The sequence below is a fragment of the Takifugu rubripes genome, chromosome 19 (assembly GCF_901000725.2).
Source record: "Takifugu rubripes chromosome 19, fTakRub1.2, whole genome shotgun sequence".
Lineage (NCBI taxonomy): Eukaryota > Metazoa > Chordata > Actinopteri > Tetraodontiformes > Tetraodontidae > Takifugu > Takifugu rubripes.
Genome location: NC_042303.1, coordinates 1,987,549 through 2,009,291, shown reverse-complemented (window position 1 = coordinate 2,009,291; position 21,743 = coordinate 1,987,549). Strand labels below are relative to the sequence as shown.

The 21,743-nt window shown below is 42.4% G+C and overlaps 3 protein-coding genes and 1 pseudogene across 3 annotated transcripts; all 4 read right to left on the bottom strand.

Moving 5' to 3' along the window:
* Positions 1 to 198: 198 nt before the first annotated feature.
* On the bottom strand, positions 199 to 7,675 carry LOC101077435 (intermediate filament protein ON3-like). The gene is made up of 10 exons (XM_011613590.2): positions 7,023 to 7,675; positions 5,381 to 5,589; positions 4,962 to 5,022; positions 4,483 to 4,578; positions 3,946 to 4,110; positions 3,509 to 3,634; positions 3,302 to 3,445; positions 2,517 to 2,593; positions 2,390 to 2,436; positions 199 to 1,550 (listed from the first exon to the last, which is right to left on the bottom strand). Exons 1-10 carry the CDS (start codon positions 7,335 to 7,337, stop codon positions 1,447 to 1,449), a joined length of 1,344 nt encoding a protein of 447 aa, XP_011611892.2. The 5' UTR covers positions 7,338 to 7,675; the 3' UTR covers positions 199 to 1,446.
* A 5,916-nt stretch (positions 7,676 to 13,591) lies between these two features.
* On the bottom strand, positions 13,592 to 14,625 carry LOC115246979 (high choriolytic enzyme 1-like; annotated as a pseudogene).
* A 2,236-nt stretch (positions 14,626 to 16,861) lies between these two features.
* On the bottom strand, positions 16,862 to 17,892 carry LOC115247008 (high choriolytic enzyme 1-like). The gene has a single exon (XM_029827384.1). It carries the CDS (start codon positions 17,793 to 17,795, stop codon positions 17,007 to 17,009), a length of 789 nt encoding a protein of 262 aa, XP_029683244.1. The 5' UTR covers positions 17,796 to 17,892; the 3' UTR covers positions 16,862 to 17,006.
* A 2,254-nt stretch (positions 17,893 to 20,146) lies between these two features.
* On the bottom strand, positions 20,147 to 21,177 carry LOC115247010 (high choriolytic enzyme 1-like). Its single transcript, XM_029827395.1, has one exon. The coding sequence runs from the start codon at positions 21,078 to 21,080 to the stop codon at positions 20,292 to 20,294; it is 789 nt and encodes a 262-aa protein (XP_029683255.1). The 5' UTR covers positions 21,081 to 21,177; the 3' UTR covers positions 20,147 to 20,291.
* Positions 21,178 to 21,743: the final 566 nt, after the last annotated feature.

The following is a 21,743-nucleotide window of genomic DNA, read 5'->3' as shown; positions in this document are numbered from 1 at the left end:
GAACAATATTGTAACTGTGAAACTTTGTGTAAAACTGTTTGTATTTCCAGCTGATTTACCACGTATTTACTCAAATGGAAACTAAAAATCCCCAGAAACAGAGGCCTTCCGCAGGTGAATCTCATTTTCAAGTTTCATCGCAATCCAACATGAAAAAAAGGATAAAATCAGAGATGTGTGATTTCACCTCTATTTTTATTCATGTATATACACAACACAATGTTTTCATGCAGGTATCATAAAACCACAAACTATAAATATCTAATATAATCATTAAAACCAGAATTTTTAAACATCACCCCAAATAATGTGTCACCATTTCCTTCCACAGACTAAAGTTAAGCTAATGAAACCCAAATGGTGAGTACAGCAAGATGAATACATTTACTACCCTATGTGTGTCACAAAATTATATTTGATTAATTAATGTCTCAAATACTTAATGAATCATCTACTCGATCAATCTCAGTTAACCATATATATACTTTAGCTTTATACTAGTCTATATGTTTACACTTGTGTGGTACACATTACTATTAGGAATGGTTTGCTGGTCATTTCCTGTTTTAGGTGAAGGGAATTTCCTGCCACGGCCCCTTCAAAATGACCTACAGCCAACCTTCAAACTTCATGAGGGCGACCCGAGTCCACAAGTCCACCTGTCCCCTGACACCAGACACCAGACACCGTCTTGTCTCACCACAGACTGTCCAGATGCTGCCAGATGCTGGAGGAGGAGATCAGGAGCACGTTGTGGGGTGCACACAGGCACACTGAGGCCACGTTCCCCGTTATGAGCTGGCCAATCTCCAACAAGGTAACCATTTTGTTTTCACACAATTATTTGACTTAATAACAGTTTTCAACTTAAATATTTCATTCTTTGGTGAGTTTTTGGATCACATTGAAAATTCTGACCCCTGTTTTCTTGATCGCTCACACTCTTACTGAAAAATTACCATCTGGTGAGTAAAAAAAATAAGAAAGAAGAAACCAAGCTGCAAAACTTAAAAAAAAAAAAGTTTTCTTTGATCTGAAATGTAGTTGAATAAACTGTAGGATATTTTTCTGGAGTAAATTTGTAGAGCTTTTGGAAAGTTTTCAGACCCTTTTCCCGCCACATTTCCTTATGTTGTGGCCTTTATGCTGTACTGTAATAACAATGATAATATTAGCCGTAATAACAGTGATAATGATATTGAAAATATCAACTATAATCAATGTACATGGGAGCTAAAGTTCAAGGGTCAGAGAGGTCTGAATACTCATATACTCAATGCAATACTTCAGGGTTTCTTTTTAAATAGATTTGCAGTGTAGGATCATGAGAGAATATTTGATATATTCAATTTAAAAAAAAAAAAATTGAGCTACATTGTAAGAGGTGTGAAAGTCCTCCGACTGTCCTGCGAGCATTTGCTGTAGAGTGGGTGTGTGGCCTGGGTCTCAGTGGGTGCTGAATCTGGAACTGTCTCTCGTCTCAGTTGTCTTCACAAGCAGCTTTGGAGGAGAGATGCTGCTCTTCTGGTATCCGTTGGTACTTTTAATACCTGCACATCAGACAAAGAGATGAAGGAAGGTCTAGTCTCTCTGTGAGGAATCTTGGAGTAACTTTTGACCAAAATCTGTCCTTTAACTCACACATCAAAATAGTCTCTAGAAGTGCCTTTTTTCACCTGAGGAACATCACAAAGATCAGGAAGCTACTGACCCACCATGATGCTGAAAAGTTAGTCCAGCATTTGTTACTTCCAGGCTGGACTATTGTAATTCTTTATTATCAGGGTGTCCAAACAACTCTTTAAGAAGCCTCCAGCTGATCCAAAATGCTGCAGCCAGAGTTCTGACAGGTATTGACAAAAGAGATCACATGACTCCTGTACTGGAGTCTCTTCATTGGCTGCCTAATAAAATTAGAATAATTTTTAAAACCCTTCTTTTGACCTACCAGGTCCTCAGAGGCCTAGCTCCATCCTACCTGGAGGAGCTAGTGACTCTACTAGCCACTCTACTCTTATAACAGCAGCTTGTACTATTAATGTGTCTCTATGATCTCTGCCTATTCTCTCCTCTACCTGTCCTCCCCCTTCTCCTACACTCTCTCTCTACCCAGCCCCCCCCCCCCCCCCATCAGCAGGAGGGTCCCCCTACATGAGCCTGGTCCTGCTCAAGGTTTCTTCCTGTTAAAGGAGAGTTTTCTTCCATCTCAAACAAGCAGTGGGATTAATATGAAGGGAGTTTTTAAAAGCTGTTTCTACTAACAAGGGTCACTCAGGAGCCACAGATCTGCAACACCAGCTCTCACATTTGAGATCTTTAGGAGGAAATATCAGGCCCCTGCCACCCCACAGAGCTGTAACTGTGTCTGTTTGTCAGTGCTCCCACTTACTGTAGTTTGAAAGCGTCTGGATGTTGAGGACGGAATGCTGCCCGAGTCTGGAAGAAAAGACCCACTTTTGTTGAGATGCATGGAAAGGGACAGAAACACAATTGCACTTCTGTTCTGGCTCTCTCACCGGTCTTCTTCTCCTTCCAGCAGCTTCCTGTAGGTGGCGATCTCTATGTCGAGAGCCAGCTTCACGTTCATCAGGTCCTTCGGGTGAAAAAGCAGAAGGAAAGTCAGAGTTTTTGTTTTTGAGGCTAATAGCAATATAAAAATATTCCATTTAGTCAGAAAGTAAAAGTTTTGTCTGTTGGAGAATGAACTAGAGCATTTAGACCACTGATCTTATGAGCATCACAGAATTTATAAGCCTGATCAGCCAGCAGTCTCCCCAAAGCTAATGGTCCATGTGCCATGTTAAAGAATAAATGCAAATTTAAATGTACCTTAACACTGCACATTAAGTTTTATACACAAGCGTACTACACACATGTAAAAGAAATGATAACACCAAAAATGATGACATCAGTTTTTTAGTGGCCTACTTAAAACTCTACAGGTCCATTTGGGTCCTTAAACTCAAATAAAAAGCAACTATTGCATAACTATTAATGCATATAGCTGCAGCCCAATAGGTGCTTCTTTTTTTTTTAAGGGCAACAAAAAATAGATTCAAACAAATGTTTTACCATTTAAAATTCTATAAAGTATTCTTGTTTCATTTATATGCATCAAATTGAATTTTAAACTAAGGAAAGCAGAAAAGTTTGTAAATGTTTTGTAAACGACTGACCCATCACTTGTAAAAGGAATGAAGAACTATTACATTTCTATGCATGGTAACTATTTTCCCAGCTAAGATGAAGGGATGAAATTCCTTCTGTTTCTTTTCCTCACCCTTCCATGACTCGTGCTCACCTGGTACTCTCTGAGCTGCCTGGCCATGTCTTGTTTGGCCCTCTGCAGAGCCTCCTCTAGGTCCCTGGCACGGGCTTTGGCCTCTTTGATGGCCAGTTCTCCACGCTCCTCTGCCTCAGTTAGCTGGTTTTCCAGATTGCCACGCTGAGAGAGGACAGAAATAAGCCCTCCAGAAATTGACCGCACCTTCCGTCGCCGCTTTACTACCTGCGATTTGACAGCTTCTATCTCGGACTGCAGACGGCCGATCAGGCGATTGACCTCTAACACCTCCGCCTTCACTGCACGCAGCTTGTCCCCGTAGTGAGTGGCCTGCATGGACATTTGGTCGTACTGCCGAAGGAGGACAGGAGACGTTATCCTTGAGTTGTAATGAAGGGGTCAAAACTCTAGATCATTATTCTTTTCAATAAAGCTCAAATTGAATGGTTGCTTCTAATGTGAAGAAATCACAGCTGTTTTAATGTTGAATTTTAATATATTTGAGTTGTTAAATCTATAGGCTGAAAGCTACATCTGGTCCGGTTGACGGCATGCTGTCCTCTTTCTTCTCAACGACCGTCACCTTGTTATTTTCAGAGTCTCTGCCATGTTGTTAGAGTTTTCTCCTGATAGAACCTAACCACCCTCTGAGGAATCCTCACTTTGCTCTTGTACCAGGCTTCTGCCTCCTCTCGACTGCTGACTGCGATCTCCTCATACTGGGCTTTGACCTCAGCAACGATCTGCTCCATGTCTAAACTGCGCCTGTTGTCCATCTGCACCACCACCGACGTGTCCTTGATGCTGGCCTGCAGCTCACACAGCTCCTGGGGTTGGAAACAAGAGACCCGATCAACCATTAATGAGCACACGTGAGCAGGTGAGGAGGAAACTGCTCAATCTCTAGTTCAGTTTATGACCTTGACATCAAATTACAGATTGAGACACACTTATGTCAACATTAAAACTCTCCTCTTCCACCTGACAATACAATAATTGTTATTCAACCCACACACACCAAATGTTAAAGGTATTATAAAAATATAAAAGGTCAAATTTAATTTCATTGTGACATCGAGACAGATCAATTAGCCAAAACAGTTTATCCGTGTCCAGAAAGAAAATACAAGAACACCAGAAATATGCAAATAAGGCAAAAGAGGAAAGGTGTGTTGTCACAACGAAAGCCTGGAAAATACCTCCTCATAGATGTTACGCAGGAAGTTGATTTCATCCGTTAAAGAGCCAACCTTGTCCTCCAGATCAGCTTTCACCAGATAGGCTGAGTCCACATCCTGAACGCACCAGTACACACAAATGAAACCTTACACATCCCACAACATTGTTTGTGGCGTTTCAACGTTGGGATGAACGTTTATTTCTACTCATCAGCACATTTTATCACCCAAGTTTGACCTCAATCAAAGGCTTCCAGTTTAACTGAGGATTCTATTTATATAGTCCAGCCTGCCTTCAGCTCGGTGGGGGCCTTTATGGCCTACTGGATGCTGCAATCAGCCCCCAACTAACAAATATAAATGCATTTTTTAATATTTGTGAAAATCAAATGCTGTTCATCAAACTGGTAGCTGGCAACTTGAACCAAAAAAGACATTTATGAGCTTTAAAACAGAGAAATGTAACTTATGAATGAATGTGTTTGTGTGCCAACTCTGACCTTTTTAAGAATAACAAAATCATTTTCCAGGTTGTTTCTCTTGTTGATCTCATCCTCGTATCTGTGACAGACATGATAAGGTTGCATACAAACGATCTGTTTAACAAGTATCAATTCCATGTATGGTTATAAAGAAGTCAATATGATATTCATATGTAAGGGTATTTTTCACTAAAACAAACAGTATTATGTTCGTAAAACCCAATGGGAATATTTGTGAGGCCTTATGGCACATATTTATTGTCAAATTCAGGCAGTACACTAGGAATGTTGCTCTAAAAGGTGTAATCATATGAAGCTGTTGGGTTTGTTTCCCTGTTGAAACCTGATGCTGCTGGTGTCTACAGCAGATCCTTTACTGTCATTGCTGATCATCAGGCTTCATTATTTGTTCACTGGGAGTAACAACAGGCTCTTACTTGTGTTTGTAGTCCTCTACCAGGCCTTGCATGTTCTTCAGTTCCCCATTCAGTTTCGTCTTCTCATTGTTGACTATATCCATCTGACACCTCAAGGTAGACATATAGGTCTCAAACATGGGCTCCACATTTGAGCCTCGAGCCCCTTGGCCCTGCAAAAGCTCCAGCTTCGTCTCAAGCATCTTGTTCTGCTGCTCCAGGTAGCGCACCTGTGAGGTTTGTTGGAAACATGTATGTTGTCATTTGCTATTGAACTTCATCTGCTGCTGGTATAGAGACCTTTAATCCAATTAGGCTGTGTTTGGCAACATATATGTAAATACCTGCTGCCTACATTAGTCCCTTTTCAATCATTTGAGGAAGCAAAAGACCATTTCGGAATTTTATCTGATTGGCCTGAGTGGATTCTGAATGAACAGGGCTTGGGTTTCATGCAGGGGTCCAGAATTATTCATTGCACTTTCGCCTGGAGGATCCTATTCTGTTCTCTCTGAAATACTAGTCAACCAGATATCTGATCTGATTTATCAAATTACAATAGGACAAGAGGGGGGCATAGCTAAAATATCAAGTATGTCAATAGAGTTTCAATCCCTGGAAGCATTTGACATAGTTTTGAATCTGTTTTTAATGATTTATCTACCCTTATAAAAGCGGAACATTGCTCATGTAACAACATGTATCAGCAATCTTTCACACTTCCTCGTGGCCTTACTATCGCAGCCATTGTTTTTATCTGTATGAGGGCATCATTTCATTTAATCATGACAAATGTTCATTTATTTAATTCAGAGCCTTTAGCTTTTTAGAATGTTTCTGTGAGGACAAAGGAATTAGCTAATTAACTCAAATGTCTTTCTGTCACTATGAGCATTAACGGTTCTTGTGATTACTGATAAATTATCTGTTACAAATTCACACATGGATGCGGATATAGGTATTTTCTATATTGTGCATCTCTGGCCTAGGTGGTGTTTTTGTTCATCTTGGTGCTGTTTGGGACATTAACCCTCTTCACAGAGTCGGTTTTGTGCATTTAGACAAAAGCTCTCTGTCTCTCCCACAGTGAAACGTATCGCTGCTGGTTTGCAGAGCTGAACAATGTCTCTACTGTCAGACTGTGTTACCTAATCCGTGAGAAAGGAACGATGTAGCTGGTACAGTGTCGATATCTGAGGTTACCATAGAGCCGTTCTTTTCTCGACAAACTAAATGCAGGTTGTGGTGCCCTATTTACATCAAGCTCCCATGCATTTATTATTTTACTCTCCATTTCAAGTTTAGGATGAGGAATTAGTCCAGTCTTGATCTGAGGTATGAACCCGAACAACTTGTGCATTTTCATAATTTGTTCATATAGAAGCAGTTAACTTTTAAATCACAACATGATGTTGTTCTGTCAAACTACTCCTAGAGGTATTTCATCTGCAAAGAAACAAACAAAACTGCCAACAATTGACACTAATAAGACATGTATAAAAAAAGGAATCAACTGTTAGAGCTGTGGGGAGTATAAACTTAAAAGACCATAATCACATGTGCATATCAAAATATTTTACCAGGTATGACATCAGTGGAAAATTGATGTACAATGTAAGATGCATATATAGCATTACTAATTAGAAAAGAAATAAAGCTTTACCTTGTCAATGAAGCTGGCGAAACGGTTGTTGAGACTCTTGATTTGTTCCTTTTCATGAGTCCGGTTTATGAAAAGGTTTGGGTCTATGTCCAAGTTCAGGGGAGCCAGTAAGCTTTTGTTAACTGACAGGGGTGTGAGTGGGGCTGTAGGGCTTTGGAGATACCCATTGGTGCCTACATACAGAGAGCTGCTGCCCATGGACATGCCACTGAATCCACCTTGAACTGGACCAAAGCTACTCAGCCGACCGAGTCCACCACTGCTGCTTCGAACCGAGTTGCTGGAGCTAATTCTCTTGGAACGGCTGAGACTCATGATGGAAGTACAGGGATAAAAGAGACGCAAACTAAAGCAGAATATTATGGAATAACAAATGGATGCAAAAACTGAACGGGTGGAGGAAGCAGTGAAGCAGATGATGTCTGAGCACAATGAGGTGTCTCAGGTGTCCCCAGGCCTTTTAAAGCTCTCTAGGGCGGAGCACAGCATAGCTCCGATTTCAGACCTGAAGTGTTGTTGGTCAGATCTGTAAGGATTCAAAATTCCAGGAAGAACATGAACAGGTTAGGGAAATGTTGAAATGAAGGATTTTCATTTCATTAGTTCCTCCTGGTTTGATGCAGCAGTCCTGTTTAGCATGTGAATCAACCTCAGACTCAATTCTGTTCTCTAGGACTTTCTCAGAACTTCCAGTTAACTCTCTACTCTCATTGTGGAAGACAACACTGTCCAATTGTCATCAAGGTGTTAGTAGACAACGGGCACTATTTATTTTAAGATTTAACACTACAAAATCTCATAACAAAAACATATGAACTACGAACCATTTACCCTGCTAAATGTATTATTTTAACAATGTTAACTTAACTTAATCGGATTATTCCGATTAACTGTAAATGTGCAACTTAAAACTTAAATGTGCAACTTAAATAAAACATTCCTGAAGATTTTATTCTGCATTTTATGTCCATTCATCTCAGCAGTCATAGTACAGGAGGAGCAAATGCAGAAAATTACTATTCTTTATTTGTCTTTAATGCTATTTCATTAAGTTTATTGTTTAAGTGCACAGGGCTCCGGATTGGGGTTATATAAAGTTTAGGGGCCTTCAGCACCCAATTGATGAAGGCTTATAAAGTAAGACATGGAGTTTTAGAGGAATTTTTGGAATCTAAATCATTCTATGATAAATATGGCCTTTTACACCAGTGGTTTAAAAGGTCCGATATTATTCAGTTGCTTTTTTATTTATATTACGTCTGTTACAACCAAAATTGCCTAATTGACAGCTGTTTGATTGAATCCTCAGAGTGGTTTAGATCTATTTTCATCAGTAACTAAAGGTACATCATGCCCAAAAGGTGTTTTCACATGCTCACAGTAAATCTGTTTGGGCTCCTTCTTGGTCCCTGTCTCTACCCTGCCCCCTGTGTGTCTTATTGGTATCTCCACATGTGTGTCTGTATTATTCCAAGCTGGGCGGAGCCGTGACCCTTTTTTTTCCCCACCGCCTTGCCTGTGTGGCTGCTGCTCATCATCTGCCAGTTAAAAGCTGGTCTCTTCCCCAGGTTCGGTGCCAGTTTGTTGAGAAACCTAATTAGCTCGACTCAATCTTGTGTTTAGACTTTCGATTTTTTGTAAGCTTTCGCTCACCTGATCACTGGCACAGCTTTTCCTAACCCAGAATCTGCCAACAGCGGGGCTGGGGCTGCTCCGCTGTGAGACGCTCGTGTCTGTGATCCCGAGCCCTTCTAGGGTGACCTGGAGAAGTGTTGTTGTTTTCTCCTCCAGTGCAGTTTGATTTTCCAGCAATAGCCTTCTTGCTTGCAGCAGATGTTTCCAAAGTAAATTATCTTGTCAACTTACTCCATGGAAAGGCGTATCTTGGACGGAGGCAGTTGGTCTGGTCTGGTCCGGTCATTGCTGTATGGGGAGTCGGAAGAGAGTTTCCAGATGGTTTCCGATCACCCTGACCGTTCTGGTAATGTGGCCACTCATCTCTTGAATCTCTGTCAGGAAACCTGCACAGATGAGCAAGGATGAGCTTGGGTGAGCTTGCCCTCATGACCTAAATGTCCTTCTCACCCTCACCATCTCCTTGGATAACCATTTAAGATGTCGGGAGTGAGCCATCCACACCTCTGCTTCCTCCCCGGTGTCCCCCATGCCACAGCATACATGAACCACACTCGCCCAGTTATGCGGCACCTCACCCTCTTTCGCTCAACGTGCGGAGCAAGAGCCAAAGCAGCTGGGACATGTCAGATTAACACCTTATGAGCGTTTCCACAGGATTCAAGCAGGTGAGTGTCTGTATTCTGGTCAACTTGGACATTTTGTTTCGGCGTGGACACTGCGGCCAAAAGACCGGGCCCGTCAGTAATGGTTGGGGTTCTACGGGCCAAGGCCCAGCTGTTAAATCGACTCCATCTATCACCTTCACTATGTGTTGTGAGTGGGGTTTTCTCTTTTAGATCTCTGGATGACTCCAGAGCCCAGGACAATCTGCTTGATGAGAATCTTGCAGCTCAGATCGGCTGTTCGCTGGAGGCCCCTCCAACACTCATAACAGCCTCCGCTCTGGATGAAAGAATCATTGCTCGGGTAATGAACAGAAAAGCCCCTGTAACCCTCATTTTCTCAGGCAATCATTCTGAGCTAGTTGTTTGATCTTTTAATAAAACTTGGTTTTGGACATTATTCCCACTGCATTTTGCCTGCTTTCGGGTCCCGGAGAAAACCCAGACCTAACACTTTGTTTCTATTGGTGGATTACTTTGATGTGACTTCATCATAAACCTTTTCTATTGGTGTCTAAAATGGCAGTGCCTTCCCCCTTTGTGTTTACTCTTTCCCATCATTCATTTTTATTGGTGTTAGGAATGCTTCTCTTTTGTTTGTTTTTTTAAAAACAGGTGCAGACTTTGTTAGTACTTCATACAGTGTTTTATATTCATTGTTATCACACCTCATACATCATTGAGACAGTTGTGAACAGATAAGTCTTCATCAATCACTTATTATGACATTTGCCAGATCATCATTAGAGCACAGACTCTCCTTATTCCATAGACTTCATGTCTTGAGGTCTTCTCTTAATATAACACATTACATTGTTCACATTCTTAGAAGATAGTTAAAATAACATAAGCTTTCTAAGCCTAGGAAAAAATACACTACAGTTTATACAAGACTACAATAAGATTGCCTCATGCCTTACTAAACTCACCTCTGTAAATGTGAGCTTTAGTTAATCACTTGAGGCAAACAAGGCTTCTTTGAACATGACGCAGCAGTTTTCCTCAGCACTGGTCCTGGTCAAGCCCAACCCCAGTAAACACTTTATGGTGGCCTCCAATGTGGGGGTGGGTACAGTTCTGTTCCAGTACACTGGCCCTGAAAATCAACTTAACCTCTGTGTCTTTTTCTCTTGTAGTTTCACCCCTTGCGAGCAGAATTATGATGTGGGGAACAGTGCGCTGTTGCCGTTAAAGCTGGCGTATGAGGAGTGGCGACACTCACTAGGGGCACCACAACCTTTTGTCATATGGAGAGACCACAGCATGGGTATTATTCTTTGACCAATTCGATTTTACCATTGCCTTCCACCCTGTCAGTTTGCCTTGGACTACAGGGCCTCTGGAAGTTATCTGTGTCCTGAACAAGGTTTTGATTGATTGATTGATTGATTGATTGATTGATTGAGTGGTGGGTATGCTCACTTGGGAGGTGGAGCAGACTGTCAGGGAGGCTCAGCAACAGAATCCCACCCTGATCCAGGTACTGGACCATCCAATTGTATATTCATCCCTAACTCTGTCCGTTCTTAGGTTTTACAATAGGGGCTCTCCTCCCAGCTCATCTGCCACCCTGGAATGAACAGGACCAATTTCCTTATCCGCTGCTACTTCTGGCGGCCTACTCAGGACAGGGAAGCTCGGGAGTTTGCATTGATTAAGGCTTGGCATGAAGCCCCAGCGAGACTGCTCTAGATGTACCCATCCTTGGTAGACCAGGGTCCCACATCATGATGACTTTTTTACTGGCCTTCCTGTGTCCAAAGGTAACATAGTTATTTTGGTGACTGTAGATTGTTTTTCCAAAGCTGCCTATTTTTAAGCCTTGCCCAAGCTCCCCACAGGGCCACAGAGCTGGAAAACGCTAACCTCTTGTTCAAACGCGAATTCCGAATTCATGGCATTCCCGCTGATCTGGTGTCTGACAGTACCCCAGTTCACCCTCAATCCAACGGAAGATCGAACAGGCTAGTCAATTCCTGGAGTTAGCCCTATGCTGTGTTGATAAAACCCATCCATCTTCATAGTGCTCTCATCTCCCATGGGTGGAATATGACCACAATTCCCTCATCAGTTCTGCTACCAGCTTATTCCCTTTTGAGGCCTCCCTAGGCTAACAACCCCCCATTACTTGCTGTGCATGAACAAGAAACAGCAGTTCATCTAAAGGACCCGGGAGGTCTGGAGGAGTATTCGGGCAGCCCTGTAGCATGCTCAGAACACCAGCCAGTGCTCTGCCCACTACTGCCGCAAGCCCCCCATTTTCAACCAGGTCAGTCTGTTTTGGTTGTCCAACCACAATGTTCCCTTGACTACCGGGTCGAGCAAAACTACACCTCGCTACTTTGTTCCGTTACCCATCAAAAGGATTCTCGTCCATTCGCTGTCTGATCAGACTCAATAAGGATTCATCCCCCCTTTCACGTGTCACAACTTAAACCCTTTTTCCACCAGTCCTCTGTCCCCACCTTCCACGCCCCCGGTTTATTGATAATCACTCTGCCTACATGGTGCATTGCATGGTGCAGGTCTCCAACTCTTGGTGGACTGGGAAGGGGTATGGATCCGAGGACGCTCGTGGATTCCTTGTTCCTTGTTACAATGGGACAACATCCTGGCATCCAGGAGGTTCCCGTTGAAGGGGGGTGGGTACTGTTAGTGTTACTTCTTGGTGCCTGTATCTCCCCTGCCCCTTATGTGTCTTGTTGGTATCTCCCCATGTGTGTATGTTTTGCTCCATGCTGGGCGGAGCCGAGATCTGTTTTTTCCTCCCACCTTACCTGGGCAGCTGCTTCTCATCATCTCGTCGTCTGCCAGTTAAAAGCCGGTTTCTTCCCTATGTTCTGTGCCAGTTCATTGAGAAACCAATGTGGTCTGAGGTCGGCTCATTCTGGTGTTTAGACTTGCAATTTTTGATTCTACACGCACCTGTACTCTCTCGCTCTCCCATCCACAGCTGTGCTGGCATCACCGGTCCGAGCTCAGTTCTGCTCGTGTGTGCATTTTGGAGTTCAGTCTGTGCCTGCTTGTCAGTAGATAAACAAAATCAGCGTGCTCAAATCCAAATCAAATCATTGTTGCATTTTTTACAATCAAAATTGTCTCGAGGTACTTTACAGAAACCCAGGACCTGACCCTCAACAAGCAACAGTTGCGAGGAAAAACTTTCCTTTAACAGGAAGAAACCTTGAGCAGTACCAGGCTCATATGAAGCGACCCTCCTGCTAATGGCTGGCTGGGCAGAGAAGAAAGAAATCACTTAAATACGTTAATTGAAATGGGCTATCAGTATAAGAGATTATAAGAGAGGAGAGGCAACAAAAACCTCATGTTTCTGTATCTGGCGAAATAGGCCGATAGCAGCATAACTAGACGGTAGCCTAATGATTAGAGGATCTTCTAAATATGATCATTACAGTAATTCTGTACTATAAGCTATTTCAAAGAGGAAGGTTTTATCTAAGAGAAAGTCTTATCTTAAAAGTCAGCCACCAATTCTACTTTAATGATGGGGACCATAAGTAAACTAGCATTCTGAGAATGGCGCGGTCTATTGGGATTATAGGGTACTATTGGCTCTTCTGGATAGGATGGAGCTTGGTGTCTGACAACCTTGCAGGTCTGAAGAAGAACTTTGAAAACTATTCTAGATTTAACTGGCAGCCAGTGAAAAGAAGGCAGCACAGCAGTCATATGATCTCATTTGTCAGTACCTGTCAGAACATTACCTGCAGCATTTTTGATAAGCTGGAGGCTTCTCAGAGCATTATTCATGTTTTCAAAGGGAATAATGTACAAAATGAAAAAGGATTGGTCGAAGTACAGAACTTAAGAAATTCCAGGACCAATGTGATCATCACTGCAGTCTAGAAGGATAAAGGAATCATGCCAGTGGTGACAGAAGAATGGATGATGACAAAGACAAAGGGGGCACAGAGGGAAGGCAGGCTTCTGCCAGAACTAGCGGAAGCAAGTTCAGATAAGATTTCAAAGAGTCAGGTGGTTCAAGGAGTGAAATACTATATGTGAGTAGATGGAGGAAGATCAGACATGGTACTGGAGGAGATTCAACAAAGATGTAGGTGGATCTTCAGCATTTATTTGCCATTAGAAAGGGATGAAGGGAAAAAATGTATTTGCTATTACTCTAAATTGCACAGATTGTAGTGGAATAGCATTTGGGATTGTAAGAAAATGTTATCCGTTTCACTACCTTCATACTCATTAATTTAAAGTTTTCTAGAAGTACAAATACAGGCAAAAGAAGAAAGAATGTGCTCAAACTCAACTTTATTCTGCAGGATTTGCATTGATTTAACTAAAGAATCTACAACAGATCAATAGTAAACATGTCATAGTTTAGTAGCATTAAAGGTGAAACATAATTTCATTTGTGTTGGATGAGAACTTTGTCTTCAGCAGCCATAGAGCAGATTGACCCTCTGGATGTCCCAATAGGACATGCCGTCCCTTTGGCCAATCTGAACATAGGGGTCTGGGATTGGGGTGATGGTTTCCAAACCATTATACATAGTGAAGGCTGTTCTTCCATAGTGCATGATGGAGCCATAGTCATATGGAATGTTCAGGTTGTTGGTGTCCTGCAGGTAAAAGTTGAAGGCCATATCGGAGTAGATGTTTTCCCAATTGATCCTGACGTAGTAGTTGCGGTCACTTCTGGTCTGCTCGTGTTGGAAACCCAGAGCGTGCATGATTTCGTGCTGAACGACTCCATAGTAGACACAGCCCTGTCTGTTGATAGAAAGCACCTGTCCGTACCCCTCTTTACCCAGAGAGGAGTAACATCCGTCTCCATTCTCCACCATGATGTAGTCGTACTCATTGGTCCTGGGCACGAAGCGGATGCAGGTGGTGCTGTGGAAGGACTGTATGGCATTTTCAATAATCTGCCTCTCCCAGTCGTCATACACATTGCTAATGGTGTAGGGGATGACCACCAAGCCGTTGGAGCTTTTTGGCCACAGACAGCTCTGGGACCAACACTTCATGGCATTTCAGCTTTTAGGTGCCACTAAGTCTCCTTCCAGCAGGATCTGTTTGCTGCCATTGTTAGAGGAAAGAATTCTGGTGCTGATGTCAACGGGCGCCTCTTCATCCACTGCGTTGCTTCCTTCCTCTTTGACAGGTTGTGCCTGAGAGAGGCCCAGTAGAAGCAGCAGCAGCAGACTGACATAGGGAGTCATCTTCAAGGTGGTTCAGGTGGCTGTGGAGCTTCTGTAGGTAGCAGATGTGGAGAGACTGCTTGAAGCTTGATGTGCTGTTCAGGTCAGGCCAGAGTTTTTATACTCTCCTCTACAGGTGTGTCTCCTGGAGGATTATGGGATGCGATCTTTACAGTAAGGCCTGAGTACACCTTTTAGGAGGACTTTTCTATTCCAACATGTTTGGTTATCCGGAGTGATCATCAACACAGTTGGTTTTCTGGGTTGGACATGTTTTGTGAGCATTATGTGTTTTTTCAGGTACTTGGGTTGCACCCAGTTTTTATTTGCCTTCAGTGAAATATTTACATTAATCCAAACAAATAAATGTCAAAAATACAGACATTTCTATTTCATTGTCACATTGCTTTCAAAGAGTTAAGCCACATATGATGTCAATGAGATGAGATTTAGAGTTTTTCTTCAAATTCCTGATCTCAGTTGATAAGGTCACCATAGTAATTAGCACTAACATGTTAAAGCTAAGGATTTAAGTGTCCTGATTTAGAATAAGCAACACTTCAGCATAAAAAATAAGATGTTTCAATAGTTGGCTGTGTAGACCTTGTCAAAAGACCTTTTTTTCATCTTTTCAGGTTTTCCATCCCTACTGCTGTACATAGATCCAAAGAGAAGAGAGGAGAGGAGAGGAGAGGAGAGGAGAGGAGAGGAGAGGAGAGGAGAGGAGAGGAGAGGAGAGGAGAGGAGAGGCAGCCATGAACCATTGGGGTGACAGAGGCCTGTCAGGTGATCATGTTTCTGGACCCCGGCAGACTCGACCTCAAGCAGCATAGCTAAGACGTTAATCTAATAATTACCCGCTAAATATGATAATTAGTCTGACTAGAACAATAACTTGAACTACATAATTACTGACTATCACCTTTCTCAAAGAGGACGGTCTGAAGTCTAATCTGATAGTAAAGATAGGGTCAGCCTGACGTACCTGGACAGGGAGCTGGTTCCACAACAGGGGGGCCTGGTAGCTGAATGTTCGGCCCCCCCATTCTACCTCTAGAGACTCTGGGGACCACAAGTAAACCAGCATTCTGAGAGCAGAGCGGTCTATTTGGATGATAAAGTGTCACTAGCTCCTCCAGGTTGGATGGAGCTAGGCCTCTGAGGACCTTGTAGGTCAGAAGAAGGATTTTAAAAATATTGCAGTTTTATTAGGCAGCCAATGAAGAGAATCCAGTACAGGAGTTATGTGATCTCTTTTGTCAATACCTGTCAGAACTCTAGCTGCAGCATTTTGGATCAGGTGGAGGCTTCTCAAAGAATTGTTTGGACATCCTGATAATATTGAATTCCAGTAGTTCAATCTGGAAGTAACAAATGCATGGAGTAATCTTTCAGCATCATGCCACGTCAGTAATTTCCTAATCATTTCCTAAGCGAGGACTAACGTTGTGGATTGAGTAGTGATGGTGAGAGCAGCTGTTCATATATGGATTTCTGTGTGAGACCAAACCAAGAGGATTGCAGTACCCAGGGAAGAAGTGACAAGGTTGGGAATGAGGATAGAAATGGTATGGGGGTGAGAGAAGGTCTCAAGGAATTAATTTTACCTCAGTGGATGTATTCAAACCTGGTGATGTTATTGATATGGGAATAAAAAAAATAAGAGCACTGTTGAGGATGACACCCAAATTTTTTACCATGGAGTTTGAGGAAGGCAGTCAAGTTGTCAATACCTAAAGACAAATGATATGTTTTGGTTTCTATTGATTTTGAACCAATGAGGAGAATGTTCATTTTATCACTTTTTAATTTGAAAAAGATAAAAGACAACAAGGAATCAATGTCTTCTACAGAGTCAGTTAATGAAGACGGAGCGAAGGTGATATTGAGTTTGCTTATGTGGTTGAGTTGGTCAGTATTTTTTAGAATTATGATCATCACTGCAGTCTAAAAGGATAAAAGAATCATCCCAGTGGTGACAGAAGAATGGATGATGACAAAGACAAAGACAAAGGGGGCACAGAGGGAAGGCAGGCTTCTGCTAGAACTAGCGGAAGCAAGTTCAGGTGAGATTTCAAAGAGTCAGGTGGTTCAAGGAGTGAAATACTATATGTGAGTAGATGGAGGAAGATCAGACATGGTACTGGAGGAGATTCAACAAAGATGTAGGTGGATCTTCAGCATTTATTTGCCATTAGAAAGGGATGAAGGGAAAAAAAACGTATTTGCTATTACTCTAAATTGCACAGATTGTAGTGAAATAACATTTGGGATTGTAAGAAAATGTTATCTGTTTCGCTACCTTCGGACTCATTAATTTAAAGTTTTCTAGAAGTACAAATACAGGCAAAAGAAGAAATAATGTGCTCAAACTCAACTTTATTCTGCAGGATTTGCATTGATTTAACTAAAGAATCTACAACAGATCAATAGTAAACATGTCATAGTTTAGTAGCATTAAAGGTGAAACATAATTTCATTTGTGTTGGATGAGAACTTTGTCTTCAGCAGCCATAGAGCAGATTGACCCTCTGGATGTCCCAATAGGACATGCCTTCCCTTTGGCCAATCTGAACATAGGGGTCTGGGATTGGGGTGATGGTTTCCACACCATTATACATACTGAAGGCTGTTCTTCCATAGTGCATGATGGAGCTATAGTCATATGGAGTGTTCAGGTTGTTGGTGTCCTGCAGGTAAAAGTTGAAGGCCATATCAGAGTAGATGTTTTCCCAATTGATCCTGACGTAGTAGTCGCGGTCACTCCTGGTCTGCTCGTGTTGGAAACCCAGAGCGTGCATGATTTCGTGCTGAACGACTCCATAGTAGACACAGCCCTGTCTGTTGATAGAAAGCACCTGTCCGTACCCCTCTTTACCCAGAGAGGAGTAACATCCGTCTCCATTCTCCACCATGATGTAGTCGTACTCATTGGTCCTGGGCACGAAGCGGATGCAGGTGGTGCTATGGAAGGACTGCATGGCATATTCAATAGTGTCCCTCTCCCAGTTGTCATACACATTGCTAATGGTGTAGGGGATGACTACCAAGCCGTTGGAACCTTTTGGCCACAGACAGCTCTGGGACCAACACTTCATGGCATTTCGGCTTTTAGGTGCCACTAAGTCTCCTTCCAGCAGGATCTGTTTGCTGCCATTGTTAGAGGAAAGAATTCTGGTGCTGATGTCAACGGGCGCCTCTTCATCCACTGCGTTGCTTCCTTCCTCTTTGACAGGTTGTGCCTGAGAGAGGCCCAGTAGAAGCAGCAGCAGCAGACTGACATAGGGAGTCATCTTCAAGGTGGTTCAGGTGGCTGTGGAGCTTCTGTAGGTAGCAGATGTGGAGAGACTGCTTGAAGCTTGATGTGCTGTTCAGGTCAGGCCAGAGTTTTTATACTCTCCTCTACAGGTGTGTCTCCTGGAGGATTATGGGATGCGATCTTTACAGTAAGGCCTGAATACACCTTTTAGGAGGACTTTTCTGGTCCAACATGTTTGGTTATCCGGAGTGATCATCAACACAGTTGATTTTCTGGGTTGGACTTGTTTTGTGAGTATTATGTGTTTTTTCAGGTACTTGGGTTGCACCCAGTTTGTATTTGCCTTCAGTGAAATATTTACATTAATCCAAACAAATACATGTCAAAAATACAGACATTTCTATTTCATTGTCACATTGCTTTCAAAGAGTTAAGCCACATATGATGTCAATGAGATGAGATTTAGAGTTTTTCTTCAAATTCCTGATCTCAGTTGATAAGGTCACCATAGTAATTAGCACTAACATGTTAAAGCTAAGGATTTAAGTGTCCTGATTTAGAATAAGCAACACTTCAGCATAAAAAATAAGATGTTTCAATAGTTGGCTGTGTAGACCTTGTCAGAAGACCTTTTTTTCATCTTTTCAGGTTTTCCATCCCTACTGCTGTACATAGATCCAAAGAGAAGAGAAGAGAGGAGAGGAGAGGAGAGGAGAGGAGAGGAGAGGAGAGGAGAGGAGAGGAGAGGAGAGGAGAGGAGAGGAGAGGAGAGGCGAGGCAGCCATGAACCATTGGGGTGACAGAGGCCTGTCAGGTGATCATGTTTCTGGACCCCGGCAGACTCGACCTCAAGCAGCATAGCTAAGACGTTAATCTAATAATTACCCGCTAAATATGATAATTAGTCTGACTAGAACAATAACTTGAACTACATAATTACTGACTATCACCTTTCTCAAAGAGGACGGTCTGAAGTCTAATCTGATAGTAAAGATAGGGTCAGCCTGACGTACCTGGACAGGGAGCTGGTTCCACAACAGGGGGGCCTGGTAGCTGAATGTTCGGCCCCCCCATTCTACCTCTAGAGACTCTGGGGACCACAAGTAAACCAGCATTCTGAGAGCAGAGCGGTCTATTTGGATGATAAAGTGTCACTAGCTCCTCCAGGTTGGATGGAGCTAGGCCTCTGAGGACCTTGTAGGTCAGAAGAAGGATTTTAAAAATATTGCAGTTTTATTAGGCAGCCAATGAAGAGAATCCAGTACAGGAGTTATGTGATCTCTTTTGTCAATACCTGTCAGAACTCTAGCTGCAGCATTTTGGATCAGGTGGAGGCTTCTCAAAGAATTGTTTGGACATCCTGATAATATTGAATTCCAGTAGTTCAATCTGGAAGTAACAAATGCATGGAGTAATCTTTCAGCATCATGCCGCGTCAGTAATTTCCTAATCATTTCCTAAGCGAGGACTAACGTTGTGGATTGAGTAGTGATGGTGAGAGCAGCTGTTCATATATGGATTTCTGTGTGAGACCAAACCAAGAGGATTGCAGTACCCAGGGAAGAAGTGACAAGGTTGGGAATGAGGATAGAAATGGTATGGGGGTGAGAGAAGGGCTCAAGGAATTAATTTTACCTGAGTGGATGTATTCAAACCTGGTGATGTTATTGATATGGGAATAAAAAAATAAGAGCACTGTTGAGGATGACACCCAAATTTTTACCCATGGAGTTTGAGGAAGGCAGTCAAGTTGTCAACACCTAAAGACAAATGATATGTTTTGGTTTGTATTGATTTTGAACCAATGAGGAGAATGTTCATTTTATCACTTTTTAATTTGAAAAAGATAAAAGACAACAAGGAATCAATGTCTTCTACAGAGTCAGTTAATGATGACGAGGGAAGGTGATATTGAGTTTGCTTATGTGGTTGAGTTGGTCAGTATTTTTTAGAATTATGATCATCACTGCAGTCTAAAAGCATAAAAGAATCATCCCAGTGGTGACAGAAGAATGGATGATGACAAAGACAAAGACAAAGGGGGCACAGAGGGAAGGCAGGCTTCTGCTAGAACTAGCGGAAGCAAGTTCAGGTGAGATTTCAAAGAGTCAGGTGGTTCAAGGAGTGAAATACTATATGTGAGTAGATGGAGGAAGATCAGACATGGTACTGGAGGAGATTCAACAAAGATGTAGGTGGATCTTCAGCATTTATTTGCCATTAGAAAGGGATGAAGGGAAAAGAAACGTATTTGCTATTACTCTAAATTGCACAGATTGTAGTGAAATAACATTTGGGATTGTAAGGAAATGTTATCTGTTTCGCTACCTTCGGACTCATTAATTTAAAGTTTTCTAGAAGTACAAATACAGGCAAAAGAAGAAATAATGTGCTCAAACTCAACTTTATTCTGCAGGATTTGCATTGATTTAACTAAAGAATCTACAACAGATCAATAGTAAACATGTCATAGTTTAGTAGCATTAAAGGTGAAACATAATTTCATTTGTGTTGGATGAGAACTTTGTCTTCAGCAGCCATAGAGCAGATTGACCCTCTGGATGTCCCAATAGGACATGCCTTCCCTTTGGCCAATCTGAACATAGGGGTCTGGGATTGGGGTGATGGTTTCCACACCATTATACATACTGAAGGCTGTTCTTCCATAGTGCATGATGGAGCTATAGTCATATGGAGTGTTCAGGTTGTTGGTGTCCTGCAGGTAAAAGTTGTAGGCCATATCAGAGTAGATGTTTTCCCAATTGATCCTGACGTAGTAGTCGCGGTCACTCCTGGTCTGCTCGTGTTGGAAACCCAGAGCGTGCATGATTTCGTGCTGAACGACTCCATAGTAGACACAGCCCTGTCTGTTGATAGAAAGCACCTGTCCGTACCCCTCTTTACCCAGAGAGGAGTAACATCCGTCTCCATTCTCCACCATGATGTAGTCGTACTCATTGGTCCTGGGCACGAAGCGGATGCAGGTGGTGCTATGGAAGGACTGCATGGCATATTCAATAGTGTCCCTCTCCCAGTTGTCATACACATTGCTAATGGTGTAGGGGATGACTACCAAGCCGTTGGAACCTTTTGGCCACAGACAGCTCTGGGACCAACACTTCATGGCATTTCGGCTTTTAGGTGCCACTAAGTCTCCTTCCAGCAGGATCTGTTTGCTGCCATTGTTTGAGGAAAGAATTCTGGTGCTGATGTCAACGGGCGCCTCTTCATCCACTGCGTTGCTTCCTTCCTCTTTGACAGGTTGTGCCTGAGAGAGGCCCAGTAGAAGCAGCAGCAGCAGACTGACATAGGGAGTCATCTTCAAGGTGGTTCAGGTGGCTGTGGAGCTTCTGTAGGTAGCAGATGTGGAGAGACTGCTTGAAGCTTGATGTGCTGTTCAGGTCAGGCCAGAGTTTTTATACTCTCCTCTACAGGTGTGTCTCCTGGAGGATTATGGGATGCGATCTTTACAGTAAGGCCTGAATACACCTTTTAGGAGGACTTTTCTGGTCCAACATGTTTGGTTATCCGGAGTGATCATGAACACAGTTGATTTTCTGGGTTGGACTTGTTTTGTGAGTATTATGTGTTTTTTCAGGTACTTGGGTTGCACCCAGTTTGTATTTGCCTTCAGTGAAATATTTACATTAATCCAAACAAATACATGTCAAAAATACAGACATTTCTATTTCATTGTCACATTGCTTTCAAAGAGTTAAGCCACATATGATGTCAATGAGATGAGATTTAGAGTTTTTCTTCAAATTCCTGATCTCAGTTGATAAGGTCACCATAGTAATTAGCACTAACATGTTAAAGCTAAGGATTTAAGTGTCCTGATTTAAAATAAGCAACACTTCAGCATAAAAAATAAGATGTTTCAATAGTTGGCTGTGTAGACCTTGTCAGAAGACCTTTTTTTCATCTTTTCAGGTTTTCCATCCCTACTGCTGTACATAGATCCAAAGAGAAGAGAGGAGAG

Excerpts from the sequence above, each read along its gene's own strand:
- LOC115247008 (XM_029827384.1), bottom strand. The coding sequence starts at position 17,795 with ATGACTCCCTATGTCAGTCTGCTGCTGCTGCTTCTACTGGGCCTCTCT.
- LOC101077435 (XM_011613590.2), bottom strand. The coding sequence starts at position 7,337 with ATGAGTCTCAGCCGTTCCAAGAGAATTAGCTCCAGCAACTCGGTTCGA. Across the intron at positions 3,446-3,508 it reads TAGAAGCTGTCAAATCGCAG|CGTGGCAATCTGGAAAACCA; the intron begins GTAGTAAAGCGG and ends GTCCTCTCTCAG. Across the intron at positions 2,437-2,516 it reads CTGGAAGGAGAAGAAGACCG|ACTCGGGCAGCATTCCGTCC; the intron begins GTGAGAGAGCCA and ends CTTTTCTTCCAG.
- LOC115247010 (XM_029827395.1), bottom strand. The coding sequence starts at position 21,080 with ATGACTCCCTATGTCAGTCTGCTGCTGCTGCTTCTACTGGGCCTCTCT.